Source organism: Ostrinia furnacalis, unplaced genomic scaffold, assembly GCF_004193835.3.
Source record: "Ostrinia furnacalis isolate ACB-3 unplaced genomic scaffold, ASM419383v2 OfSCF1632, whole genome shotgun sequence".
NCBI classification, from domain to species: Eukaryota; Metazoa; Arthropoda; class Insecta; order Lepidoptera; family Crambidae; genus Ostrinia; species Ostrinia furnacalis.
The window spans coordinates 560,652-584,122 of NW_021131871.1; the positions used below are offsets into that span (position 1 = coordinate 560,652).

The window sequence follows — 23,471 nt, forward strand, 5'->3', positions numbered from 1 at the left end:
ATACTACGATGCACAGTGGTGCTACAGCTTTGGTGCCATAGTAATAAATGCTAAGGCGGACGTATTCTATCAGAATACAGCACTTTTATTTTTTGGCCGGCACTTTTGATTTTGGACCAAAATGGATGATGTCCTTTACAAGTTTAAAAATATCGGTCCACATCCAACTTCGATTCGTATTGTACATGTTTTTATGATTTAAGCCTTAGTTTATTTACATTTTTCGCAACATTACATTGTTTTGTCAAACCGCTCTTTTGGTCCTTCGAGCCAGATTTATCGAATAATCAAGCAAAACGATATCTACATTTTCATCGTTCATTTTAATTACAAGCAACGTTTAGACCTTTTGTCTAACATTGAATTCGCGTTAAAAAAGATAAATTACACAATTTTAAGAAGTGAAGTGTCAAGCTAACACTCACCCAAATTTCAAGATGGCGTGCCAATTTTATACATTATCATAATAATAAATAAGAGTTAGTTTTGCTTGTATCAAACTATCACTTCGAAACCAGACTATTTCTGCTTATTTGTCATAGAGCTTGACCTGTTGTGGCAGTCATTGTTTCAAACGATTGCCACGTTGTCGAGTGGCGACCGTCACGTGGTCGAGTAGCGGTCGTGACGCTGTCGCGTGGCGGTCGTTACGCCCTCGTGTGGTTGTTGGCGGTGACTGGCGGCGCCGCTGCCTCCTCTGCTGCCGCTTCTTCCGCTTTCAACTTGCGGTATTTACCTGAAAACAATATTTTATTTTTTTTATACTACATAATATTGAAATCCTTGGGGGAGGCCTTTGTCCAGCAGTGGACGTCTTGCGGCTGAAACGAACGAACGAACGAATATTATAATCAAAGTGTGTGAAGATGGATGTTTGTTACGCTTAAACCACTGAATCGAATGTGATGAAACTTAATAATTTGAGACCCAACGAAAAATACAGCAAAGGTTTTATCGAAGTTTTGGAAGAGGGGCAGGCGCGCGATGTAAAGACTGACCGAAATTCACTCGGGCGAAGCCGCTAGTTAAAGCTAGTATTTTACAATGTCCTATCCTATTTGCGCTATAGCTTAATACAAAAACTTCGTAAGTAAGTATTTTAAATTGGAAGTTAACAGTGACGATAAAACAGAACACCACGTTGGGCGCCAACTTATAGTTGACAACGAACAAACTTGACGTTTACTGCCGATTGGCACGCATCACTAAATTCAGCTGTTTACAAAAACAAAGGACGCTATTTCATTAGATTAAATTGAAACGAATTCGTTTAAATACGTAATTATCATTCAACTGATATTATTTAAATTCAGATTATAAAGACGCTACTTTAGCAAGGAGTCGTTTTTTATAATGAGTTCAAAGCAGTATTGGGACAGTTAATGCTTTGAGGAGCGCAGAATGTCAAAATGTCAAATTTCACGAGACTTGTCTAGACACATTACCCCTTCCGCACTTCTGCAATATCTCGGGAACCTCGGATACGAGCTCTGCCTGTAGTTCACCCAATCATCTTTCATACTATACAGGGTGTGGTTTTGTAAAACAACGCCCATCTCAGGGGTGGTAATTATTTTAATTTTCATACAAATCGGATTTTTTTAAATTTATTTTGTATGAAAATTTAAAATGATGATATCAAATTTCTGACTTCACCATACCATTTATATGCCCATGTCAACATGGGCTAGTGTTGGCTCATATACCCATTTACCTAACACCCTGTATAAAAAAATATTTTAAATTTTCATGGAAAAATTCATGAAATTAGAAAAATGGTATTATTACGAGGGCGAGCTATCGGACAGTCCCCCGTTCTCCCGGGACGGCGGCCGCATGTGCTCGGTGTAGCGGGGCACGCGGGGGTGGTGCGGGCGATAACAAGCGCCGTCTCGAAAGTTTTAGGAGACGTTTGAACAGGGTTTTTTACCAATAAAGTAATAGTTAAAATTTTATTTATATTTTTCTTGTAAATACTAACCACACCCTGTATGTAAGGTATAGATTTAGATACTCACGCGAGACCCTCAGCATGATGACGCCCCACCAGATGGACCAGCCCCAGCCCACCAGGCAGAACAGCACCGTGAACAGCTGCCCGCAACCCACAATCAAGTTGATCACCAGCGCGCCTGCACAGATACAAATGAAAATGTTTGTTATTGTTCATTTTACATTATTGTTTCATTCATATTATTTTTAATCGTTCCATTTCAATTAAAATAGACACGAGTCTTAACGCGACATTTTTGCCGTCAAGTACGAATGCGGATACTGTGAGTGTTGTGTGTCGTGGTAACATCACTAGTGGTAGTGTAACAAATGACAATATGAGGGTAGTTGAAAATCTTCAAGCTCGCCCGAACGGACGACGCCGCGAACCGCCAGTCTGCTTGTGACCACGGCTGCAGCATCGCAGCCGAAACGTCAAGCCGTGAGTACATAATGTAACTCATTAATACACGTCGCGTTAAGACCCGTGTCTTACAATTTTAATCATTTATTTGTTTATCATCTTATAAGAAACAGGCTTGGCCACAGGATACTGCCCTGTGGGACGCCACAAGTAATTGGAAGCTCAGAGCTTTTTAAGTCACCAATTTTCACCGTATATTCCTTTTCCTTTCCTATTATTCCGCCATTTAGATTAGATTTTCCGTTATTTAGACTCCACTACAGGGACACGTCTCTCCCTTTTCATCATAATCATCAGGTCATTTAGTTTCCACTGCAGAAACACGACTGTCCAATTTACCAGAGGCAAATGGATGATTGGGCTAAAAACACTCCCCTTTCTTGCTTGGTTCTATCCCCAATAGTCTGTAAAGGACCTTTGACATGAAGTTCATATTCCCTGGTAAGCTTGCAAACGTCACTTACCTATCCTCTGCTTGGCCCCATCGTAGACGCCGAACCTTGGTATGCCGAAACACAGACAGAACAGTCCACTCAGAATTGTACCTGCAAAAAAAAACATCAGTGGCAATAATAACTATTCTAACGCAAACATTTGAGGTCTCATCTTTCTCACAGTGCGCGTGGACGCACAGGGTCACATACGAACCAATCACAGAGCTCTATTCAACGCTGTGCATTCAATTTGCTGCTTCACCTACGCCCGTATTCACAAACGATGCTGGCTTAAGTGAAGCAATAATTGTATTTGTGGATACGGGCGTTTAGCAAGCATCGTTTGTGAATACGGGTGTAAGTAAATTCCAATATTTCATTCGAATGTAAAATGAGTTGGTTGGTCGTTATAGTCACGGTCGAAGTTAGGTGGTGCAACTCAAACTTAGGCTAGCAACTACACTTGCGAGCAAAACTTGGACGAATAAACCACTGGACACGAAACCTACAAGATTTCTAAGGAAACACGATCAACCACTTTTTGCGGGGGGAGAGGTTTGACAATTGTCAAATAATGACATTTAGTGCTGGGAAAAGATCGTAAATTTTTATCGATAGTTATATGAATGAATGAATGAACCTAACGAGATAAATGAATTATGGATTGATTTAATATTGAAAGTTTCTTTAATTGAAAGACTATAATTAATTATTGTATCGTGTTTATTATAATGCCATTGGTAAATCATAGGTACAAATAATATAACAAATTATTCATATAGGTAGGTAACTAGGTGAAATATTTTTTGGCTGGTGCGAGCTAATTGAAAGCGTGCTTGTCGGCGACCTGCCGTCAGTTTCCAGCCTGTGGCAGGCCTTTTTGGAGTCAAATTTTATTGCTCATATCTTAGACGAACTGTCCACTCGCTAACAGCTATCCTACGAACATTTCTGAGCTCTTGCTGGACGTCGATACCAGTCAAATGACGATTTCGTAGAGAAGTTGACATGAAAAAACGGTTTTCCCTCTGCGATGTGCACCGGCAATGTTCAGAACTTGGTCTCGGGATAAAGCCACCAGTCTCCCGAAAGCGTCTTAAAACTTTTGAAACCCAGGACTGGCTTATGTGGAGCTGACGTGCGACAGCCCGCTGGCTTAGCCCTTCTTGCAATAGTGCAACGATTTGTGCTGCTTCTGAAGGTGTAGAATCCCAGGTAAAGTGTCAAAAGAAGCCGAGATGTGTATGGATCAACGTGTGAACGCAAAAATCCGGAAACACGTGCTTTTATAGGGGGTAAATAGGCCGCAACTCGCGACGTATCAAACAGTTGGTACATGTCTTTTTTCTTACTTCTTCACATCAGCCGGGATATCTTTTTAAATACCGGTGTGATTTAAATGAATTTGGTATCAATTTAAAGTTAAAAGTTTAATTTTTAAAATGATGCAACTTTTTTAGTTACTAACAAATTCGTTAGTACACAAGATCGCGTGGAAACAACTTCATGTAAGTGATTCCATACTTTTGCTCGCGAGTGTAGTTTTTACTGCCTAGCTATTAAAAGTGTTATAAAGAATGAGTTTTTTAGTAGGTTCACTATTTTAATCATGTTTTTGCATCGCATTATTCTCGGTTCTTTGTCAACTTGGCGAGTAGCCAAGCGACAGCTCCGCCCTACTCATACTGTATGTAATAAAGCCTGTTGTCCATTAAGACACCATTATTTTAATATGGAGGTGTCAACTCGAGACGTAATAGACTGCATAATGTCTTGTGGTGTAGGGCAAAGTAGAGGACACCAGGTCACTCGGACGTTCGCCAATGCGAAGGATTTAAAGTAGAGCTGATCAAAACTGCTATGGATTGTCCCCCACACGAGTGCACCGTGTTGAATGAGACCGTGATCGTAACGTAAGAAAGACAACCGTGAACAGGAAAAGATGGTGAGACGTTCCACAACAATTTACACTTTTGTACCTCAAGCACAAAAATCTTGCGTCTTCGAATCGTTTGCGTACGCAACTTTCTCACTAAAACATTGACGGCGAAACAAAATTCCATACACAGCCTTCGAATTCAACAATAACGTGACGAACTCGATTGTCTAAATTAGTTTTGTGTTACCATTTCTCATACTACTCGTAAGTTCACTTTACGTCACGTTCACTATTCGATTTCGATACCAAAATGTTACAATTGTTCCTGCTATTATTTCTTAGTTCTCGTTATGACCGTAGGGGCATTTATTTTAAATTTTTCATATCTACTAAATCTTTCGATGGCGATTCGAATACGCAAACGATTCGAAGACGAAAGTTTTTCATGCTAGAGTAGAGGTACTAACGACCATTCTGTCAAGAGTTTAACGACTGAGAAGTCTACTCACCCAAGCCAGGGACGCAGACGTTGCACAGCAGGCAGAAGTAAGCCAGCACGATGGGCAGCACGGGGATGGCGCCCTTCATCACGCTCGTGTGCTCCACAAGCGACGAGTCCAGTTTCTTGCGGGTGTCCTGGGAATTAAAGACATAAAATTAATTAATCTACTGCACATAAGTAGGTACCTAGTTGTTACACGTCCCAGTATAACTTTAACCCTTCTTCCACTTCGGAACAATAAATAGGCAGTAAGGGTAAGCTAATTTATGTAACCATATGCAGGTATCACTTTAGGGTCGTACACACTTTTTGTTTCCAACACCGTACACTATCATATAGGAAACCGAGTCATGGTGTGGTGTCAAGTGGATACAACTGGGCACAAAATATGTTCAGGTCCTACGTCTGCGCGGGGCGGGGAGTTTAGGCGTGACCTAAACCACTGAATCGATTTTGATTAAATGGCAATGCCAGATTTTGTATGGAAGGTGGCGTCTTTTTTTTTTTCGCGCGGCCATTGACCAAACTTTGTTTTTTGATTACGAAATAGTGTAATAAACCAAACTTACTATGACATATATACCTCTAAACTCAGTCTGAACTGAGTTACGAGCGTTAGAAGTTTGATGATTTACATACTAGATTTGCTTTTTGCGCGCAAGTTTTGTAAGAAATTGCAACAAAATATTGCGCTATTTTTTTATTGCGCTGATTCTACTCCACACTGATGTCTGGAGCCTTTAATGGATGGCATTGTTTGTTTACACGTACAATGTCACTATTTTGTTGCAATTTCTTACAAAACTTGCGCGTAAAAAGCAAATCTAGTATGAAAATCATCAAACTTCTAATGCTCGTAACTCAGTTCAGACTGAGTTTAGAGGTATATATGTCATAGTAAGTTTGGTTTATTACACTATTTCGTAATCAAAAAACAAAGTTTGGTCGATGGCCGCGCGAAAAAAAAAAGACGCCAATTTCCGGCATTGTCTTTTGGCATAGAGGTAGTTTGAGTCCCGGGAAAGGACATAGGATAGTTTTTATTCCGGTTTTTGAAAAGGGACGCGCGCGATATAGTTTTTTGTCTAAAAGAAAAAATCCACGCGGGCGAAGCCGCGGGCGGAAAGCTAGTACAAAAGTGAACGTTTGCGCAACCACTTTAAAAGCAGTTTGACAGATTACATTAGAGTTAAATATTTTTAAATAATAGTCCTATCTACATGTTGAATCATGCAACGCAAACCGTAAAGTTAAGTAAAGATAACTTGAAGAGGATGCTCATTGAAAAGAGAAGGTTTCACTATATTCCCAACACAACCACACAACTTTCGTTGCTACCTCGGCATCTTCTTCCACGTCAGTGTCCTTCTTCATCAGGTCCGTGCTGATCATGACACGAGATCTGGTGGACCGCCGCGACGGCGCAGGCGATGGTACGGGAGTCGGTACTTGGAGGGTATTCATCTTTAATTTTACGGTACGAAGATGCGGGTAGTTCACAATTTTGATACTAAACTAACTATCACGAGTTACAATTATTTATTAAGATTGTAAATTAATTGTAAAAATATTTAAATTATAAATAAAATGACAAATGCTGGTGGTTCACACTTTTAACGCTAACTGTCTCGAGTTGTAAAGTACTTGATGCTAATTGCTGTCACTAGACGCAACGTGTTAATTAACAGTAACTGTATTTTCGATTAATGTGATTCTTCCACATATTAAAAATACTTATCAATTAGTGATTTTGTAAAACAATATTTAGATTTTTTGTTTAATTTGAAACTAACATTGAAACCATTAAAGGTCTAATAGATATGAAATTTTGGACTTTGCTCTTAATTTATATTTTATTATTTTAATTTTAATAACCACTTGGATAATTTTAAAGTAGGAAATTGGGTGCTTTGAAACTGAAACCACTAGCACTTCCAAGTCCGACAGTCGTCATGAAGACACTAATAAAACAGATCGAAAAATGTTACGTATTTCGTAAATAATAACTCATTACGCGAATTGAAACGTATCGATTCGTCCTTTTGTGCCAAACCCGACCTTGGACCTACTGACCCACTGGCTAATGTATTAATAAATAAGTTTTAAATATTGTAGATCATAATCATGCAGAAAAAGTCCGCTTCTCACGCATAAGAGAAATGTTTGTGGTGATTATAAATAAAAACGATCGTTGTTTACACACATTTGCGTGGTAATCGAGCGTTATAAATGTTTTGTTACTTTACGAGTGATTACGAATAGTAGTTACATTAATAGTGATAGATTATTATCAGGCGAGTTTTTTTAAAGTTTTTACTGTACCACGTTGGGCGCCAACCAAAATCTACTCTGATTTGGCGAATGAAATGCATGTCATCTTTGATTAAATTTTAATTTGATATCAAGTTAATGATGTTTTATAGCTGAAACCAACATGGTTGTTTCTATAATAAATTAATACTAGATAGTATTCGGTGGACAATTTGATATACCCTTTTTTACGTTAAACTTTCAAATCCCTTTCAGTAAATTTGTTACTAGTCTTAATGAGTCATATATGACCACCACTAGCTATGACTCAGGTGAATGCTTGTCATCATTCATCATTCAGCCTATAAAGCTGTGCGTAGTGCATTACTATGCCAACAGCGGTCAAAGGATCTTTCTTATGAATAATAACAAAAATATGAGTGCTTTTTGGTTCCAGATATTTTTTATTCGTTGTTTAGTCGCCATAGTATGTACAAACTCAGCTTAGTTTAGGGTAGGTGTAACTGGTACAATTTAAAGCATTAAATAAACAACAATTTATCCGGCAGTTTTGAACCTGCTAGCGCTGCTTTCAGTGTCATTGTCACAAATTAATAGTCATACTGCAGTTCTTCGCATGTGAAGTCGAACAAATGCTCCAATGCAAAAACAAAACTTGGCGCCCAACGTGGTGTTCATTACAACTTTGTAAAAGTTACTAAAAGTTTTTGTATTTATTACTTCATGTCTTTAACCGATTGAGTCCCAGACGGCATTAATTAATGTCATAACAATTGCTTATCTACTGTGTCTAGATTCGCGGAGCTTGAAGGATTAATCTTGTTGTGATGTTATTGAAAGGAATAAACAGTAAGGTAATTTTATACTTTTTACTTGTAACAAATTTTAAATGATTTTATAAGTAAAAGTCGATATTTTACTGACTAATCTTGCGTGTAAAACTTGTACTTGACTTAATAACCGCCAAAACTTCTTCGTTCGTGTCGTAATCGATGTCCTGTGTTCGCGTGCCGACTGCTGACCACCCGAACGTCGTCAAGGGCGAGTTTGGCGAGGCAAGCACTTGGTGACATCGATAGGTGTTACTTGAATTCATTTAGACCTAAAACCTTTCATCAAACAATACTAGAAAGAAAAATACTACTTGCCATTTCACACTTCACGCTAGGTACGCTAAGTAATTGGTTCTTTCTTGAGGAATTGTACCTACTTATTAAAATTCTTCTTCTACTAATATTTAATTGTGTAATTTTGTGAAGATGGATGGATGAATGTTTGTTACGTTTTTACGCAAAATTTACTAAACGGATTTGAATGATATTTGGTTAAAGAGCCTGGGAAAAACAGTGATTACGAGTAGGTTTCTTTGTGTCAAACCGATATTCATGAGTGCGAAGCCGTGGGCAAAAGCTAGTGTTGTACAAGTACCTAAAAATCACAATCTCTTAAATAAAATTCAAAATATAGATTAAGAAAATTCTCGGGCCAAAAGTTTATTATAAAGTAATTACTTTTTATCATGTCAGATAAATTAATTTGATAACCGTGATTCATTAAAAATAACTAAAATTAGAGTTGGTTTAAAAAGTAGGCAGTTTTTTTTATAAAAAAAAGTAGCTAGTTATTTTTATTTAAAAAGGTCTTAAAGTCCTTAAAGGTCAATCCCAGGTATGTCGTGCAAGCAGCGTGCAAACATAGCTGTTCGTAATACGTAGTAAGTTATTGGAAAATGTTTCCAGAGTTTGCACGTAATGACTTTTTATTATAACTTCAAGGACGAGTACGTTATCGACTCAGTTTTTCTGGTAAACGTGTTGTTTTTGTATATCATGCTCGCTTTTTATTAAATTAGACGTTAGACGGTGTAAAAACATGCAAACGGGGTTCTTTTAAAAGCACGAGTAAATATAGAAAAGCACATGCAACCTATGTTACTTCTTTCTGTCTACTAATATGTACCTACTACCGTTCCTTGTAGGTAGATTGCAATTGTTTAGTCGCGTATACTCGTGTTAAGTACATAAATTGGGGATTTAGCGAATCAATGTTCTTCTATCTTATTGGTTGTGATAACTGAGAAAAAAATCTCTGCGAATAACTCCTGATGCAAACTTGCAATAGGTATCGACTAAAAAATAATTACTGTCCATTGATACTTAATTTTTTTTAAACCTATTTAAAATTATAAATATTATTTAAATAACTATTAATCTCTAGAAAGTCTCTAGAATAATTTTTAGAAACAAAAGTTCTTTTCACCAACTGGTAAATTCATTCTACTAATCGTGTTTCACTGTTACCTGTCAGTTTTAATCCTTAGAAAATTACTTAATTCTACGTTACTTTTTCTTTACATTTCTGAGTCACAGAAATTGTTCGTCACGCCAACTCGCAGGTCCTTTGACATTTGCATAAATTTGTGGTCCAATTAAAAGGGAGCGATCCAGTGTAATGACCCACTCGGACTGAAACACGGGTGTAATAGTCATTAGGGGGTCTACTGTGAAACCCTGGCCAGTTTCGAATGTTGCTATCCCTCTCACGCAAAGCGAGATGCCAGCATGAGCGACAGTGACAGAGAGAAAGAAACTAAGTGAAAAGCGTTTTGGAGTAGCCCTACAGTTTCGAGCTATCGTAAATGAGCAGATGGCGTGATTGAGAAAAATGTAGAGGTATCTTTGGGAAAACTTTGGAAATGAGATAAGAAGTCATAATAGTTTATGAAAGTGCATTTGAAGAATGTGGTTTTACCTAAATTAAAATCTAAGTGTAGTGTAGGTAAGGTAGTATACAAGAACACATTCTATGTTTGGTGGGTATAAACTGGTTGAGTTCGTAATTATGTATAGGTACGAGTAATTAAAAAAAAGTACCAAATTCTAAAAATTAACGTGAATGACATTTTGAAGGCTTTTTATTAGACCGTCTATTCTGTGCTATCATTAGAATCTTAAAAATGCTCAAGTAGGTAAGGCATATTAGTCATCACATCATTGCGTGCTGTACTTACAAAATTATGACATTTACAAAATGTGACATGCAATAAATAATTTGAATTTGAATTTGAATTAGACACTTCAATCTTCATACATCTAACAAAGACTGAAACACAAAATATAACAGAAGGTAAACTCCATACTAAGTGCGCTTGAGCCACGCACACGTAGACACCGCTCTCGTACGCGTTATCTAGGACTATCTCGGACGAATGCGAGCGTGACTAAAGCTACCAAAATTCAGATGGTTTTATCCCAGGAAGATCATTGTCGTTGTAATTTGACAAGAGTCCCAAGAATACTATAAAAGATACGTACCTCGGGCGGCAGCGTGGGCGACATGCTCTTGTTCTTGGAGAACATGCTGGTGCGTCGGCTGGACGACGCCTCGGAGCGCCGCCGGCACGCGCCTGCCATCCACGTGCACAGACGCGTGCAGCAACTAGTTCAAAATAACCAGTAGTTTAATAACACAAGTATATTTAGCTCACCCCACAGAACTATTAATAAATACAGAACTATTAGTAAATACACACAAAAACATCTAAAAATCTAATCAATACACTTATATTAGGTCTTCTTAACCTCAATATAATATAATAGAATAGAAAGTATTTATTTGTCTCTTCAACTTTTCAGCCAATGTTAACTGCACAAATGTTACATACCTAGTACAATCTTTTTTTTTCTTCATCTTGGCAGGCAATAAAGTCCACTGGCGGACGGAAGCTTCTCTCAAGAAACAGTCATCATCATTATCATCATCATTTTCAGCCATAGGACGTCCACTACTAAACATAGGCCTCCCCCAAGGATTTCCACTACGACCGCTCGCATCCAGACACCTCCCGCAACCTTCACCAGATCGTCGGTCCACCTAGTGGAGGGCCTGCCCACACTACGTCCTCTCGCCTAGTAATTTTGTATGTTTGTAACGAATAAACCCATAAAATTCTGATCCTATTTCAAAACTTCCACTATTATAATGGATCACACCGAAATTCACGCAGGCGAAGCCGCGGGAAAAAGCTAGCATGGGACCCACCTCTCGTTCCCACCGCTGCAACTCCTGTGTAGCCAGGATCTACAACTTGACCACCAATAAAAACTCAACCAGTGAAGATCAAGTACGGTAAAGGTCGGGAAAAGACAAGTAGTAAATACTTTTTAATATCTATCAACAACACACTTAAGTATACCTATTTCTTCACTTTTGTAGCAGTCAGTGAAACTAATGCACTGAAAGGACACTTCAACACTGCGCTATAAGAAACTGAAATGCAATGCACCATGTTGGGCGCCAATCATAATTTTTACAAGTTCTTTTTTGTTTCATTATCAAGCAAAAGAATTATGCACAACTTTTATTTGGTAGATAACAAAGCAAAGTAAAAATGCATAAAATAGTTTTCTTTCAAAGAATTCTAATGCAATTTATAAGTTGTCTGCAATTTCACCTTGATTTAAGTTACCAAGTTCATTGGTATTAAAACTTTTCTGTATTTTAGTCACTAAGTAAACAAAGTCTAGATTAATAAGGTTTTATCTCCATTCCGACAGAAAATGCGGTGAAAATAGTCGCTTTGAAATGGTTCGCTATTAATAAATAGGGACATTGAAAGATTTAATTGATTCTTAACATAGCTTTGATTAAAGATTGGAGTTATTTTATTTACCGTGTATTTTTCACTAGAAGCATTCGAACTTATTTTATAAGAATTGACCAAGTAACTCACTATAAGCATATCCTAAAATTTCGATTTTATTTGTGATTTTCCAATAAATTATTGAGACGGGACTCGAATCCTCAATCGTATAACGTTATAGCGTCGTATGCCGTGTGGTGACGGCAGAGTAGAATACACTTGTCACCAACCCCTACTCTTCCCACGGGTGTCGTAAGAGGCGACTTAGGGACTACACATCAAACAGAGAACGGGTAGCAGCGCTCTCTGACAAACATCAATCTTTTAAACTGCGATCTCCAACCCGCCTGCCAAGCGTGGGGATTATGGCAAAACCCTCCACTATAGTGGAGGAGGCTCATAGTCCAGTAGTGGACTGTAAAGGGCTGTTGATGATAACGTTATAGCCGGGCACACGAACATCTTAGCCAGAAGGCCGTTATTATGTACCATTAACCTGAAGAATAACATAGTTGCTTACCCTGGCGGTGGTCGGTCGCTCAATATGCTGTCCCTTCTCTCCTCCCCGCGCCTTTTCCCCCAGCAGCCCGTCTCGGCGACCACGCCGGAAACCGGCGCGTCCACCACGCCCGCCGACATGACGCCGGGAGAAACCACGCCGGACACGTCGCCGACGCGCCGCCGGCGGCCGCAGCACCCGCAGAATATGTCGCGGAAGGTGCGCTTGCGTTTTATTTCGTTTTCGAATTCTATCGTTGCTTCCTGTGGAATAGAGTTGTGTGAATGTAGAATATTTATTTTTTACGTGATGACCCTCGTATAAGTTCGTATTTGGGGTAGGTTAGGTACATTGGTTAGGCAATGTCGAGTGTTAAAATGTGGTCAAGTTTGTGATAGCGGAAATGTACAAATTTTATTTATTTATTTATTTATTTTGGCTTTTCAACAATAAGTACACTATTAAAATTTAAAATACATACCCAAAATTACATGTATAAGTGCCCCATCACTTAAAGAAAAGCACTGCATCTGCTAAATAATGTGTAACTACGCAAAAAAATTTTACCAAATCATTAAGCGAGATTTCGTTTCAGCCAAATGACGTCCACTGCTGGACAAAGGCCTCCCCCAAGGTTTTCTAAGCGAGATTAAAGTTTAGAAATTAGGTTAATAGTTAATTACATGATAAAATACAGGCATTCAAAATTACTCTTTCATTACCATGTAGGTTGCCTTCCCGTATCTGTTTCAAGACGCCTTCGCAATTCCCCCACACGAAAATACAATTTACATGTTTCAATATTTTTAACCGACTTTAACAAAAGGAGGAGGTTCTCAATTCGGTTGTTACACTTATTTTTATCACATCACTGAGTTTTATAACAACACAGACACAACTTTTACGGATTTGTACTAATAGCTTATGAATCCATTACATATTAATAAATCGACCATGTTTTTTGTTCAACTACCTTCCGTCTTCAAAAAATCTATTAACTTTTTTTTTCTCGAACGTTCCATTTCATGCAATAATGTGAACTGTCAGTCTGTATCTCATGCAATTATTTGTGTTATTAGTGTTAATAATTTAGCAATTCTTTCTTCTTCTTTCTTTTCAGCCAAATGACGTCCACTGCTGGACAAAGGCCTCCCCCAAGGTTTTCCACAATCAATGAACGGTCCTGCGCTGCCCGCATCCAGGCTCTTCCCGCGACCTTTACCAGATCGTCGGTCCACCTAGTAGGAGGCCTGCCCACGCTACGTCTTCCAGCCCGTGGTCGCCACTCGAGAACTTTCCTGCCCCAACGGCCATATCGTCTCTACGAGCTATGTGCCCCGCCCACTGCCACTTGATTTTAGCAATTCTGCGAGCTATGTCGGTTACTTTGGTTCTCCTGCGGATCTCCTCATTTCTGATTCGATCACGCAGGGAAACTCCGAGCATAGCCCGCTCCATCGCCCTTTGGGTGACCTTGAGCCTTCTTATGAGGCCCATAGTAAGCGACCACGTCGCGTAGAATTTAGCAATAAAGATAAAGACAATAATCTTCATAAATTTTAACGTGGCAACATTTACATCTTACAATTTAATTACTCGCTAATCAAACCAAGAAATTAGAAACCCAACGTGTTAAGTTTATTCGAGTACAAAGAACTAATTGGCCAATAAACACTAGACCGATTGCGTCGCTCAGGGTTAGCGGTTAGCAGACCAGTCAGCCCCCTGAACTATGCAAATGGGAGGAAATCGAGTGCAAGTCTGAGAAACCTATTAACACTAGACCCGTACTATGGGTGTTTATTTTACCGAGCGTGGTAAGAATATAAAACTAATTCGAATTGCCTAAGGCTTCAACCACACCAACGCGTGCATATCGCCATCGCCGGCGCGATCAAAGGCCAATGACAAGTCGCGCGGCCCATGACAGTTCACGCGACCTGTCATTTTACTGTGATCGCGCCTTAATCGCGCCAAGCAACTGCTACAAGACATTAGGTGAACCCGTCGAAATTTTCAGGAGTAATACACTGTTACGGCCAGGGTTTGCATCACCAATCAGACCGTCCTAGTAGCCTACTAGTCTAAATTATAGCTAATAGCGTCCAAAAACTCAAAATTCTCATTTATAGAGCTTCCTCGTAATGGATACGTTATGAACGTATCTAAAATACCACCAAACTATAATAATTATCATCATTATTTAAGCCACAGGACGTCTTCTGCTAAACATAGCCTCTCCCAATGATTTCCAGATCGCCTCCTGCAACATTTACAGACTTAATACATACCTTTCCTGCAGCTCTCGCCACCTCCCGTATTTGTTCTGGGTCTTCCACGTCTCCCTTCTTACAGCAGTTCAACTTGCTCAGCGTTCCTTTCTTCTGCGCATCTTCCATCTCTGTCGCCTCGTCATCCTCGCCCTTGATGCAACAAGGACAGCACTTCGTCTTGCACTTCCCCATGAGTCTTTGGCAGATGTTGGGGGGTTTGGGATGCTGGTCTTCTGGGGGTGGAGTCGGTTCTGGCGTGGTCTTCTCATCTTTGGAAGTCTTTCTGTGTGCGCGCGCTGGGGGCTTCGGTGTTGTACTTGTACTTTGCGGAAACCTGTCAAAAAGGTTTTGTTATTTGACATTGAAATACTTTTGTGGATTGGCGCCCAACGTGGTGTTTTTGTAAATAGCGTTTTAGAAGTAGAACTTATCATGTGCTTGGCTTAAATTAATTAAAGTAAGTTTTGATTAATAGAGGGTTCGTGTCAAGATATTTACATAAAAGGGGATATTTTAAATCAAGAAATAAATACAGGTACTAAATTTTTAAGTAGGTAGGTATAGTTGGTCGCCAAAAGTCAATGAAAATAGTAAAACATTACCTTTGATTTTTATTATTAATTACAATAATAAAAGAAGCATTTGGGCTACGGGCTAGAAAGATAAGTGTTTTGGTGTTTAGAAAAAGGAACACAGTAATTTTTATCCATCCAATTAACATAAATATCTAAGTTACATACATTGTGTTATGATAATCGTCGTGTTAGTAATAAAGTTTAGTTTCGAATGTACGGCAGGTGTTCAAGTGAAATGAAATATGACTTTGGCCGGTCGTTCGTTGCTCAGTAATTGTGTTGAAGTAAGGCGTGCATGCGATGTGTTAAGCCACGTTACCTTATCAATGCGGCAGGCCCGAGATATCTGAATGAAATACAAAATATATAGTTTTCATGCTACAAAAATGAAGTAGGTATAATTCCAAAAAACTGGCAAAAACATGAAGACATTAAATACAAATTCAATTTATTCATATTTTACCCGTTGTCATCGTCATACCGCTTTGGCAGTAGTTCATTTGGCAGTATGTACACCGTTCTGTTGTGTATCATCGTTATTACAAAATATCCACAAAGAAATCACACATCATCTCGATTCACATTTTAAATTAAGATGGAAGCACTAGTTTAAAAAACGTAACTGTCATTTTCATTGATTTGAGAATTTCGCGCGCGTTTTCACAGATTAGATAGCGCTATCCGGCACAGATAACAAACATCATTGACGAAGGAGTATTTATTTCGCGCCATAGCGGGTTGAGAACGACGGGTGAATGTTTCAACACGCAAGGGTCGACTAACGCTTGAACCAATTTCTTAAGGGTTGAATCGAGTGCCAAGTATTGCGTGGTTTGCGGCGTGTGCTCGGCATAATGAGGCTTGTCGATACACAAAGAAAGTAATAGTGAAATTAGCTGCTATTAAATGCGAAGGACGGCCGTTAGCGCTCTTGTTAGTTCAAGAATATGTATTAAAAATTACTGAGTAAACCTCAATAAATTCACTGAATGAATTGAAATGATGACTCATGAAATTCAAAGAATAATAACACTGATTGAAGACCAAAACTACACTAAAGTTTGTCATTTGTTTTTTGATCCCTTGAAAGATTCATAACGTTTGACACCAGTGTCTTTAATTTTGTTGTATACGAATTTAGTACGATTAGATTTTTATAGGATTAGACGTTATAGGATTAGATTTTTTTAAGGGTTTGTATCTACATAACACTTTTATGTAATGATTTTAACTTAGGAGTTTCATTAATAAAGATAACTAGACAAACAAAGAATTCATAAGGTTCAGAGTTAAGTTGTGGTTAAGTGGAATAGCGCCATCTAGCGATACCAATAAGAACAACAGTTAGACTGACTTTGAAATAAAGTTCAGAGCTGCTACATAGATGGCTGCCTTGTGCATCGTTGGTAAAGTATTTATTACTCGACTGCAGAAAGATAATGTATGAAAAGTTAGTGATTGAATTAATTTAATTGAATGCTCGTAGATTTACAGACTGTTTTCCACAACAACCCAAGTGATCATGGTTGATTTAAACTATCACTTTTTGTAAGTAATAATTTCTTGTATAATCTAAGGCTGAGTTGCATCACCTAACTTTGACCGTAACTATAACGATAACCGGCGTTTTTTGTATGGAGTTTGACAGATTTTTGACATTTGTCAAAGTTAAAGTAAGATGGTGCAACCCAGCCTTAGTAATTTTTATTTAATCTAAAAATAATAGTGAGTTCTTTTCTTTTTAGTCTTGTCACCTACAACTACAATTTATGTAGGCCAAGTGTTATTAATATTATACGCGAAATATCACACACTTTAATGTGCTATGTAGTACTTTATTTTTGGAATAATTGCGGTTAATTAGTATGTATATTACTTGTGGAGTGCCCTAGAAAAACTTAAGAACCTTTAACGCGTGTGTGACACGCATTAGTGACGTCTCGTGACGATGACTAGTGATGTTAGGTGTCGATATATGAAGCCCTCGATAATAGTGATGTGTGCAGATTACTCGTACTTAAGTGACATAATGATATTGTAAATCACTCCTCACGTAAAGATGACTGAATGAATATTCATATTTGGTAGGGAGAGTTTAAGACACAGGGAAAAACAATCGAGTTTTTATTCCAGTTTTTAAACAGGTACCTATTCATAAATTTAAACTACAGGTTAAGAAAATCGTTATGAAAAAAGGATACCATGATTATTTAAATGACTGTATTTGGTTGAAAAAGAAGCTGACAAAAGTGACTGAGTCTCTTCCGCCACTTCTTAGGACAACATATGGGATGTTGTCCCGAAGTGGTGGTAGGGCAAGCTATATTTAGGACGTGTATAAGCCCTTTGGGCCTATGTTCTGAATAAACTATTTGATTTGATTTAAGTAGGGACATAAAGATCGGTCCTGCGCCTCCCGCGACCCTCACCAGATCGTCGGTCCACCTAGTGGGAGGCCTATAGGGGCCATCCATAAAGTACGTCACACGAATTTCATGATTTTTTGACCTCCCCTCCGTCCTTGTCACAGGTGGTCACATTTCTGAGACCCCCCCCTCCCTAGTGTGACGTCACATGTTTAGCAATTTCACATCGAAAAATTATGAAATTAACAGCAGTTCCGAAATTAAGATTTTTTTTTGTTATGAAATCAACATTTATATTAAACTAGCTGACCCGGCGAACTTTGTTCCGCCTTAATGGCAGACTTTTTTTTTATTTCGAACGGGATAAAAAGTATCCTATGTCCTTCTCCTGGCTCTAAACTACCTCCCTGACAATTTTCAGCTAAATCAGTTCTTGAGTTATAAGTGGAGTAACTAACACGACTTTCTTTTATATATATAGATATTATATCAAATATTTGAAACAATTGAAATGTGATGTCACGAAACTTAGGACCCCTCCCACCCCTTGTCACACCATGTCACACTTTGTCAACCCCCTCCCCCCCTCTTTACGTGTGACGTACTTTATGGATGACCCCAATTACGGTGCGATAGTCTTTCTGAGGCAAACCGAAATTCAAGCAAGCGAAGTCGTAGACAAAACCTAGATTTTCTATATAACTAGTACGAGTACTCTGAATGAACATCCTACCTCAACATACCGAAGGATTTACACCGCCCTTTGTTGGCCGTCCGTTGATTTATTGGGGCCCACATAGATAAGGCGCGGTAGCACTTGTACGAATAACTTGTTTGGGGTGAACCGTGTGTGCTGTGACGGGCTACACAAAATGGGGAGGCTTACTTTTATTTAAATGGGATTTCGTGGCGTAATAGAATATTAAAAATTACGTACATCGTTTTTTTGCTAGTTATTTTTGAACTAACAATTGAGGCCTTATTGCAAAACAGTTCAACACAAATTGAACACTTGTTTAAAATGATATTTTCATACATGTCACTATAAACTAGTGTTTAATGCGCGATAATTTTTTGTAATAAGACGGATGAAGTTTTTAAGAGCAAAACAGCAAAACTTTTCTTTATGTTATCATCAGAAATCAGCGTATTTACACGAGCTCAGTTTGGGCTTAAATTCAAGCTTTAAGTGATTTAAAAATATCATTTGAAATAAAAGATAAGATTAGAGAATCATCAATTTTATCTCATGCTATCTTTTAACGCGTTGATGTCTTTTATTTGGTGATCATTGTCTTGCCATATTTTGTTTTTAAAATTCATAAATATAAACCTTTCGTCATAAATTTATTCATATAACTTTGTTTTTATTTCTTAACTCCGAGATAAGTGTGTAAAATGACCAAGAATATTATTATTATGAAAACCTACATCGAATATTATGTGGATATCCCAACTAATATTATAAATGCGAAAGTAACTTTGTCTGTCTGTCTGTCTGTCTGTCTGTTACGCTTTCCCGCTTAAACCTCGCAACCGATTTTGATGAAATTTGGCATAGAGATAGTTTGAGTCCCGGGAAAGAACATAGGATAGTTTTTATCCCGGTTTTTGAAACAGGGACGCGCGCGATAAAGTTTTTCTGTGACAGACAAAATTCCACGCGGGCGAAGCCGCGGGCGGAAAGCTAGTACATAATATTTCCTAATATAAATAAAATTCATACACGTACTACTATAGTGAACTTCCTACAATTTTTGACAGTAAATAGGTTAACCTGTACCTCGATTCGTGTGCCGAGTTGCCGCAGGGTTGCCAAAATTTAATATAAGACTTGTATACGCAACGGAAATTAGATTATTATTGAGCGATTGAGGTAATTCAGGCTGAGGGCGAAGCCTTGAGCCGTCGAAGGTATCTGCCCACGACCAAATTAGCTTTCGCTATACTTGGAGCTTTGGAATTGGAAAAGCTTGGATAATAGCAAATAATTGTAGTAACGACGGTGAGGTTAGTCAGTTTGTTTTTTGTTGTAAATTAAAGTGAAATGGCCGTGAACGTGGGCGGAGTACTTTGAACTGTCTACGTAATGTATTCCTTCAAATATGTCAATAAATTGGTACGTTAGACTTTATAAATTACAGACAATGCAGGTTTAAAATGATTGTACTGGCTGTGATGAGAATAATGATGATTTGTGTGGTCTCGTGATTAGAGAGGTCTAAGTTAATTCTTTTATGAAACACCTTGGGTTCGATTCCCAGTTTTGATTGTTTTTTGTTTATCTTATGTAGGTATTGTCAATGTATTCCAGATTGTACTCGTAAGTAATTAGTGTCAATTAAATAAAATCTGCCATACCTAGTCAACATTTAAGCAAGAATTTAGATTTCGTAGTGTATTACTATTTTTAATTCTTCTTTCTAAATAAAGTTACGTGCAGGTTACAGAATGTAGGTACATACTCGTAGAGAAAAGCCTAAAGCATGGAGTAGGTATGCTGTTGGGCAGCAGATATATTACTACCCAGCCTGTGACCGTGACGCGTTACGGCTAGACTGGGCGCACGATAGTGCCGAGCCAAGATCGAATAATTAAAGCAGGTTGTTAAAACAACAGCTGTGATGATAATTATGCGAGCTCTATGTTTCATTTCAGTCTGCTAGTTACTTTATTCAGATCAAAATACAAAACTCGATTAAAACTAACTTATTAATAAAAGATAAATGCGCATTGAAACCTAGTTTTTAAAGTGATGTTTAATTGTCTATGGCATTGACTTTTTAGATGCACACATTGCATTATAATAAGTGAACTTTGTGAACTTCACACAGGTTTGGATGTATTTTTGAGTTTGATTCACACTTCGTGCAGTTCCTAAGTTTAATTTGTTGTTGGTAAATCTATATCACTAAAATCAAAAATAAATGCAAAGTGAATATCTGCTGCACAACTTGGCTTCCCATTTCCCTTGTTGTCCGATATGGTAATTCTCGCTAGGTCACGCGACCAGACGTCGCGCGATACGTGACCGTCGTCCTGGGGCGACACCCCCGGAACCAGGACAACTATCCTTTATGTACAGTTTGTTTTGCATGTTTGTAAGCGAGCAAGATAAATAGTTTTGTTATTGAAGCTGGAACTGCAAGTCTTACAAATACGATTTACACTAGGGAAGCTTAGTGGAAAATTATTTATGAATGCTCGGGCAGTGTCATCAATTTTTTTATCAATTACCTAGATTGATTTACTATATTAAGGAGATGTACAAAAATCTTATTTATTTTTTAACTCGCACGAAAAAGTTGCAGAAACGAATGTGCAAATAAATAAATGTGTAAATAATTACATAAGTGGACATTAAGTCTCAAAAATTGAGATGTATCAATTTATTTCAATGCCTAATTTTAACCTTTATCAGAATAACTTTGATTAACGTCTTGCACAAAAAATTATCCACCTCCACCAACTAATTGATTCCTTTCATAGTTTATGTGCAAGAAATTAAGCATCTAGCTAGACCATCTTTTTGCAAAAATGTATCCGTAATCTATGAAGCTCTATCCAAAAAGCTAAATAATGGGAATATAATTTAGCCCTTCTCCACAACAACACTACCAATATAAACCTTCTACTACTCGATTCATTTCAGCCACAGGACGTCCACTGCTGAACATAGGCCTCCCCCAATTATTTCCACATCGCCCGGTTTGGTAGCGGCCTGCATCCAGCGCCTTCCTGCTACCTTTACGAAACTACCTTTACTCCATTGCGAATAATAAAAAGAAACTTAAAATGCACGTCGCAAACCGCTATAATCACCGTGGTATTATGGTCTCTATGGGGAAAACAGTGAAAAGAAGTTTCTCTGTGGATTACCGCACACTTTCCTTTGACTTATGCGTAGGCGGGTTTGATTCCCGGGAGTGTCAGTCGTACTGGGATTTGGTTAGGAAGTTATATTATGTATCAGAATGTTATATAACTTGTAAATGTTATATTTGTAATGTTTAAATTAACTTTATAATAATACACAATTAGCCTGGCCATTCGACGTGGCAATGCTGCCAGCCCTTTGGGCACCATTCCTGACTGCGGCGCTGGGGGTGAAGTATTTTTTATTTTGTAAATAGTTTTTATCATTAGTAATTTTATATTTTAGTTTTTAAGTAATTTTAAGTTTATTTCAATCTATACTTATAATAAATCTGTAAAGAGGTCAATTCTGTACATTAATATATTTTCATAATAACTATCAGGGGGTGATTAGTGATCGATACTGATGCCAAAAATGCAATCAGTAAAATTTTTGTCTGTCTTTCTGTCTGTCTGTCTGTATGTTCCTTATAGAAACAAAAACTACTCGACGGATTTTAACGAAACTTGATACAATTATTCTTCATACTCCTGGGCAGGTTATAGTATACATAGGAATTCCCACGGGAACGGGAATTAGCGGGAAAATCCTTTTGTGTGAAAAATCTAAACCGCTTAAGTTAGACGCTTGAAATTTGGTATGCAGGTATCTTAGTAAACTTAAAGCTTAGTTACAACAGGATATTGTAAAATTCCCACGGGCACGGGAGTAAGCGGGAAAAACATTTGTATGAAAAAATCTAAACTGCGTAAGATAGATGAAGGGTGTAAAACGGGATCCACGCGTACGAAGTCGCGGTCGGCCGCTAGTATATTATAAAATTATTGTTTATTAAATAAAACTACATACACAATTACGTAAAGAATATGCTGACATAATGACAAAGGAGATCGAGTTTCTTCCGCCACTTCTTCTCAGCATCAGCCCATATAATTGTCCCGAATAGGAGGTAGGGCAAGCTATATTTGGGACGTGTACAAGAGCCCTGGTAGAAAGGGCATAAGATAAATTTTTGGTTTTGATAGGCCGTGATTGATATGGAATTAGTTTTATTTCTAGGTCGGCCAGTGTGGTGTATTGTATACAAAATTACGACTAAACGATCTAAGCTACAAAAGACGAACAAGTCGTAAATGAAGTTATTTTTTACTTAAAAACCTGTTTACGCCGTTAATTCACGTCTTTATGCAACTTTTCTTTACAACTATTTCGGGAAAACTGTTCTTTACAACTGTGTTTTGGCCATTATCTTGGAAGAAGCACAACAATAATGCTAGTCACTGCGTCACAGTCAGTTAGTTATTATTTTTACATCTTCACATTTTATAGTTCCAAAATAGTGAACTGTCCTATCGATGACATTGACAGTGGGGCGCCACCGTCAATACCGGATCGCTGGTTCAGATTTTTGCCATGTTGGAAACCATATAGTTGAACGATGGTAGCGCCCCCCTGTCATTGAGTTTGGTGGGACAGTTCAGCTTGGGTCATCTATACTCATGAATTCATCATCATAATTCATTCAGTGATGTCCAAGTTCCGATTCACAAGAGATGTGTTTGAAATGTTACTACCGGTTAAATTTTGATTTAGTGATTTTTAGAATATAAAATGCTATTTCAGAATTCTTACTTGTATACAGGGTGGAAACGATAAGTGATCTCATTCGATTATTTCTAAACTATACAAGATATTGAAAAACTGGTTACTGATCCTAAAAGTGCTTCACGAGCTCTA

At 38.0% G+C, this 23,471-nt stretch overlaps 1 protein-coding gene across 1 annotated transcript in view; it reads right to left on the reverse strand.

The window, feature by feature from the left end:
• Positions 1-219: 219 nt before the first annotated feature.
• LOC114353163 (protein stum) overlaps positions 220-23,471 on the reverse strand; it is a 95,312-nt gene continuing 72,060 nt past the window's right edge. The window contains exons 5-11 of the mRNA XM_028305013.1: positions 14,935-15,250; positions 12,665-12,906; positions 10,817-10,940; positions 5,239-5,365; positions 2,881-2,961; positions 2,019-2,132; positions 220-736 (exon numbers count right to left, since the gene is read on the reverse strand). Of these exons, the coding sequence (XP_028160814.1) occupies positions 648-736; positions 2,019-2,132; positions 2,881-2,961; positions 5,239-5,365; positions 10,817-10,940; positions 12,665-12,906; positions 14,935-15,250 (1,093 nt within the window). The 3' untranslated portion in view covers positions 220-647. The remainder of the gene's footprint in view (positions 737-2,018; positions 2,133-2,880; positions 2,962-5,238; positions 5,366-10,816; positions 10,941-12,664; positions 12,907-14,934; positions 15,251-23,471) is intronic.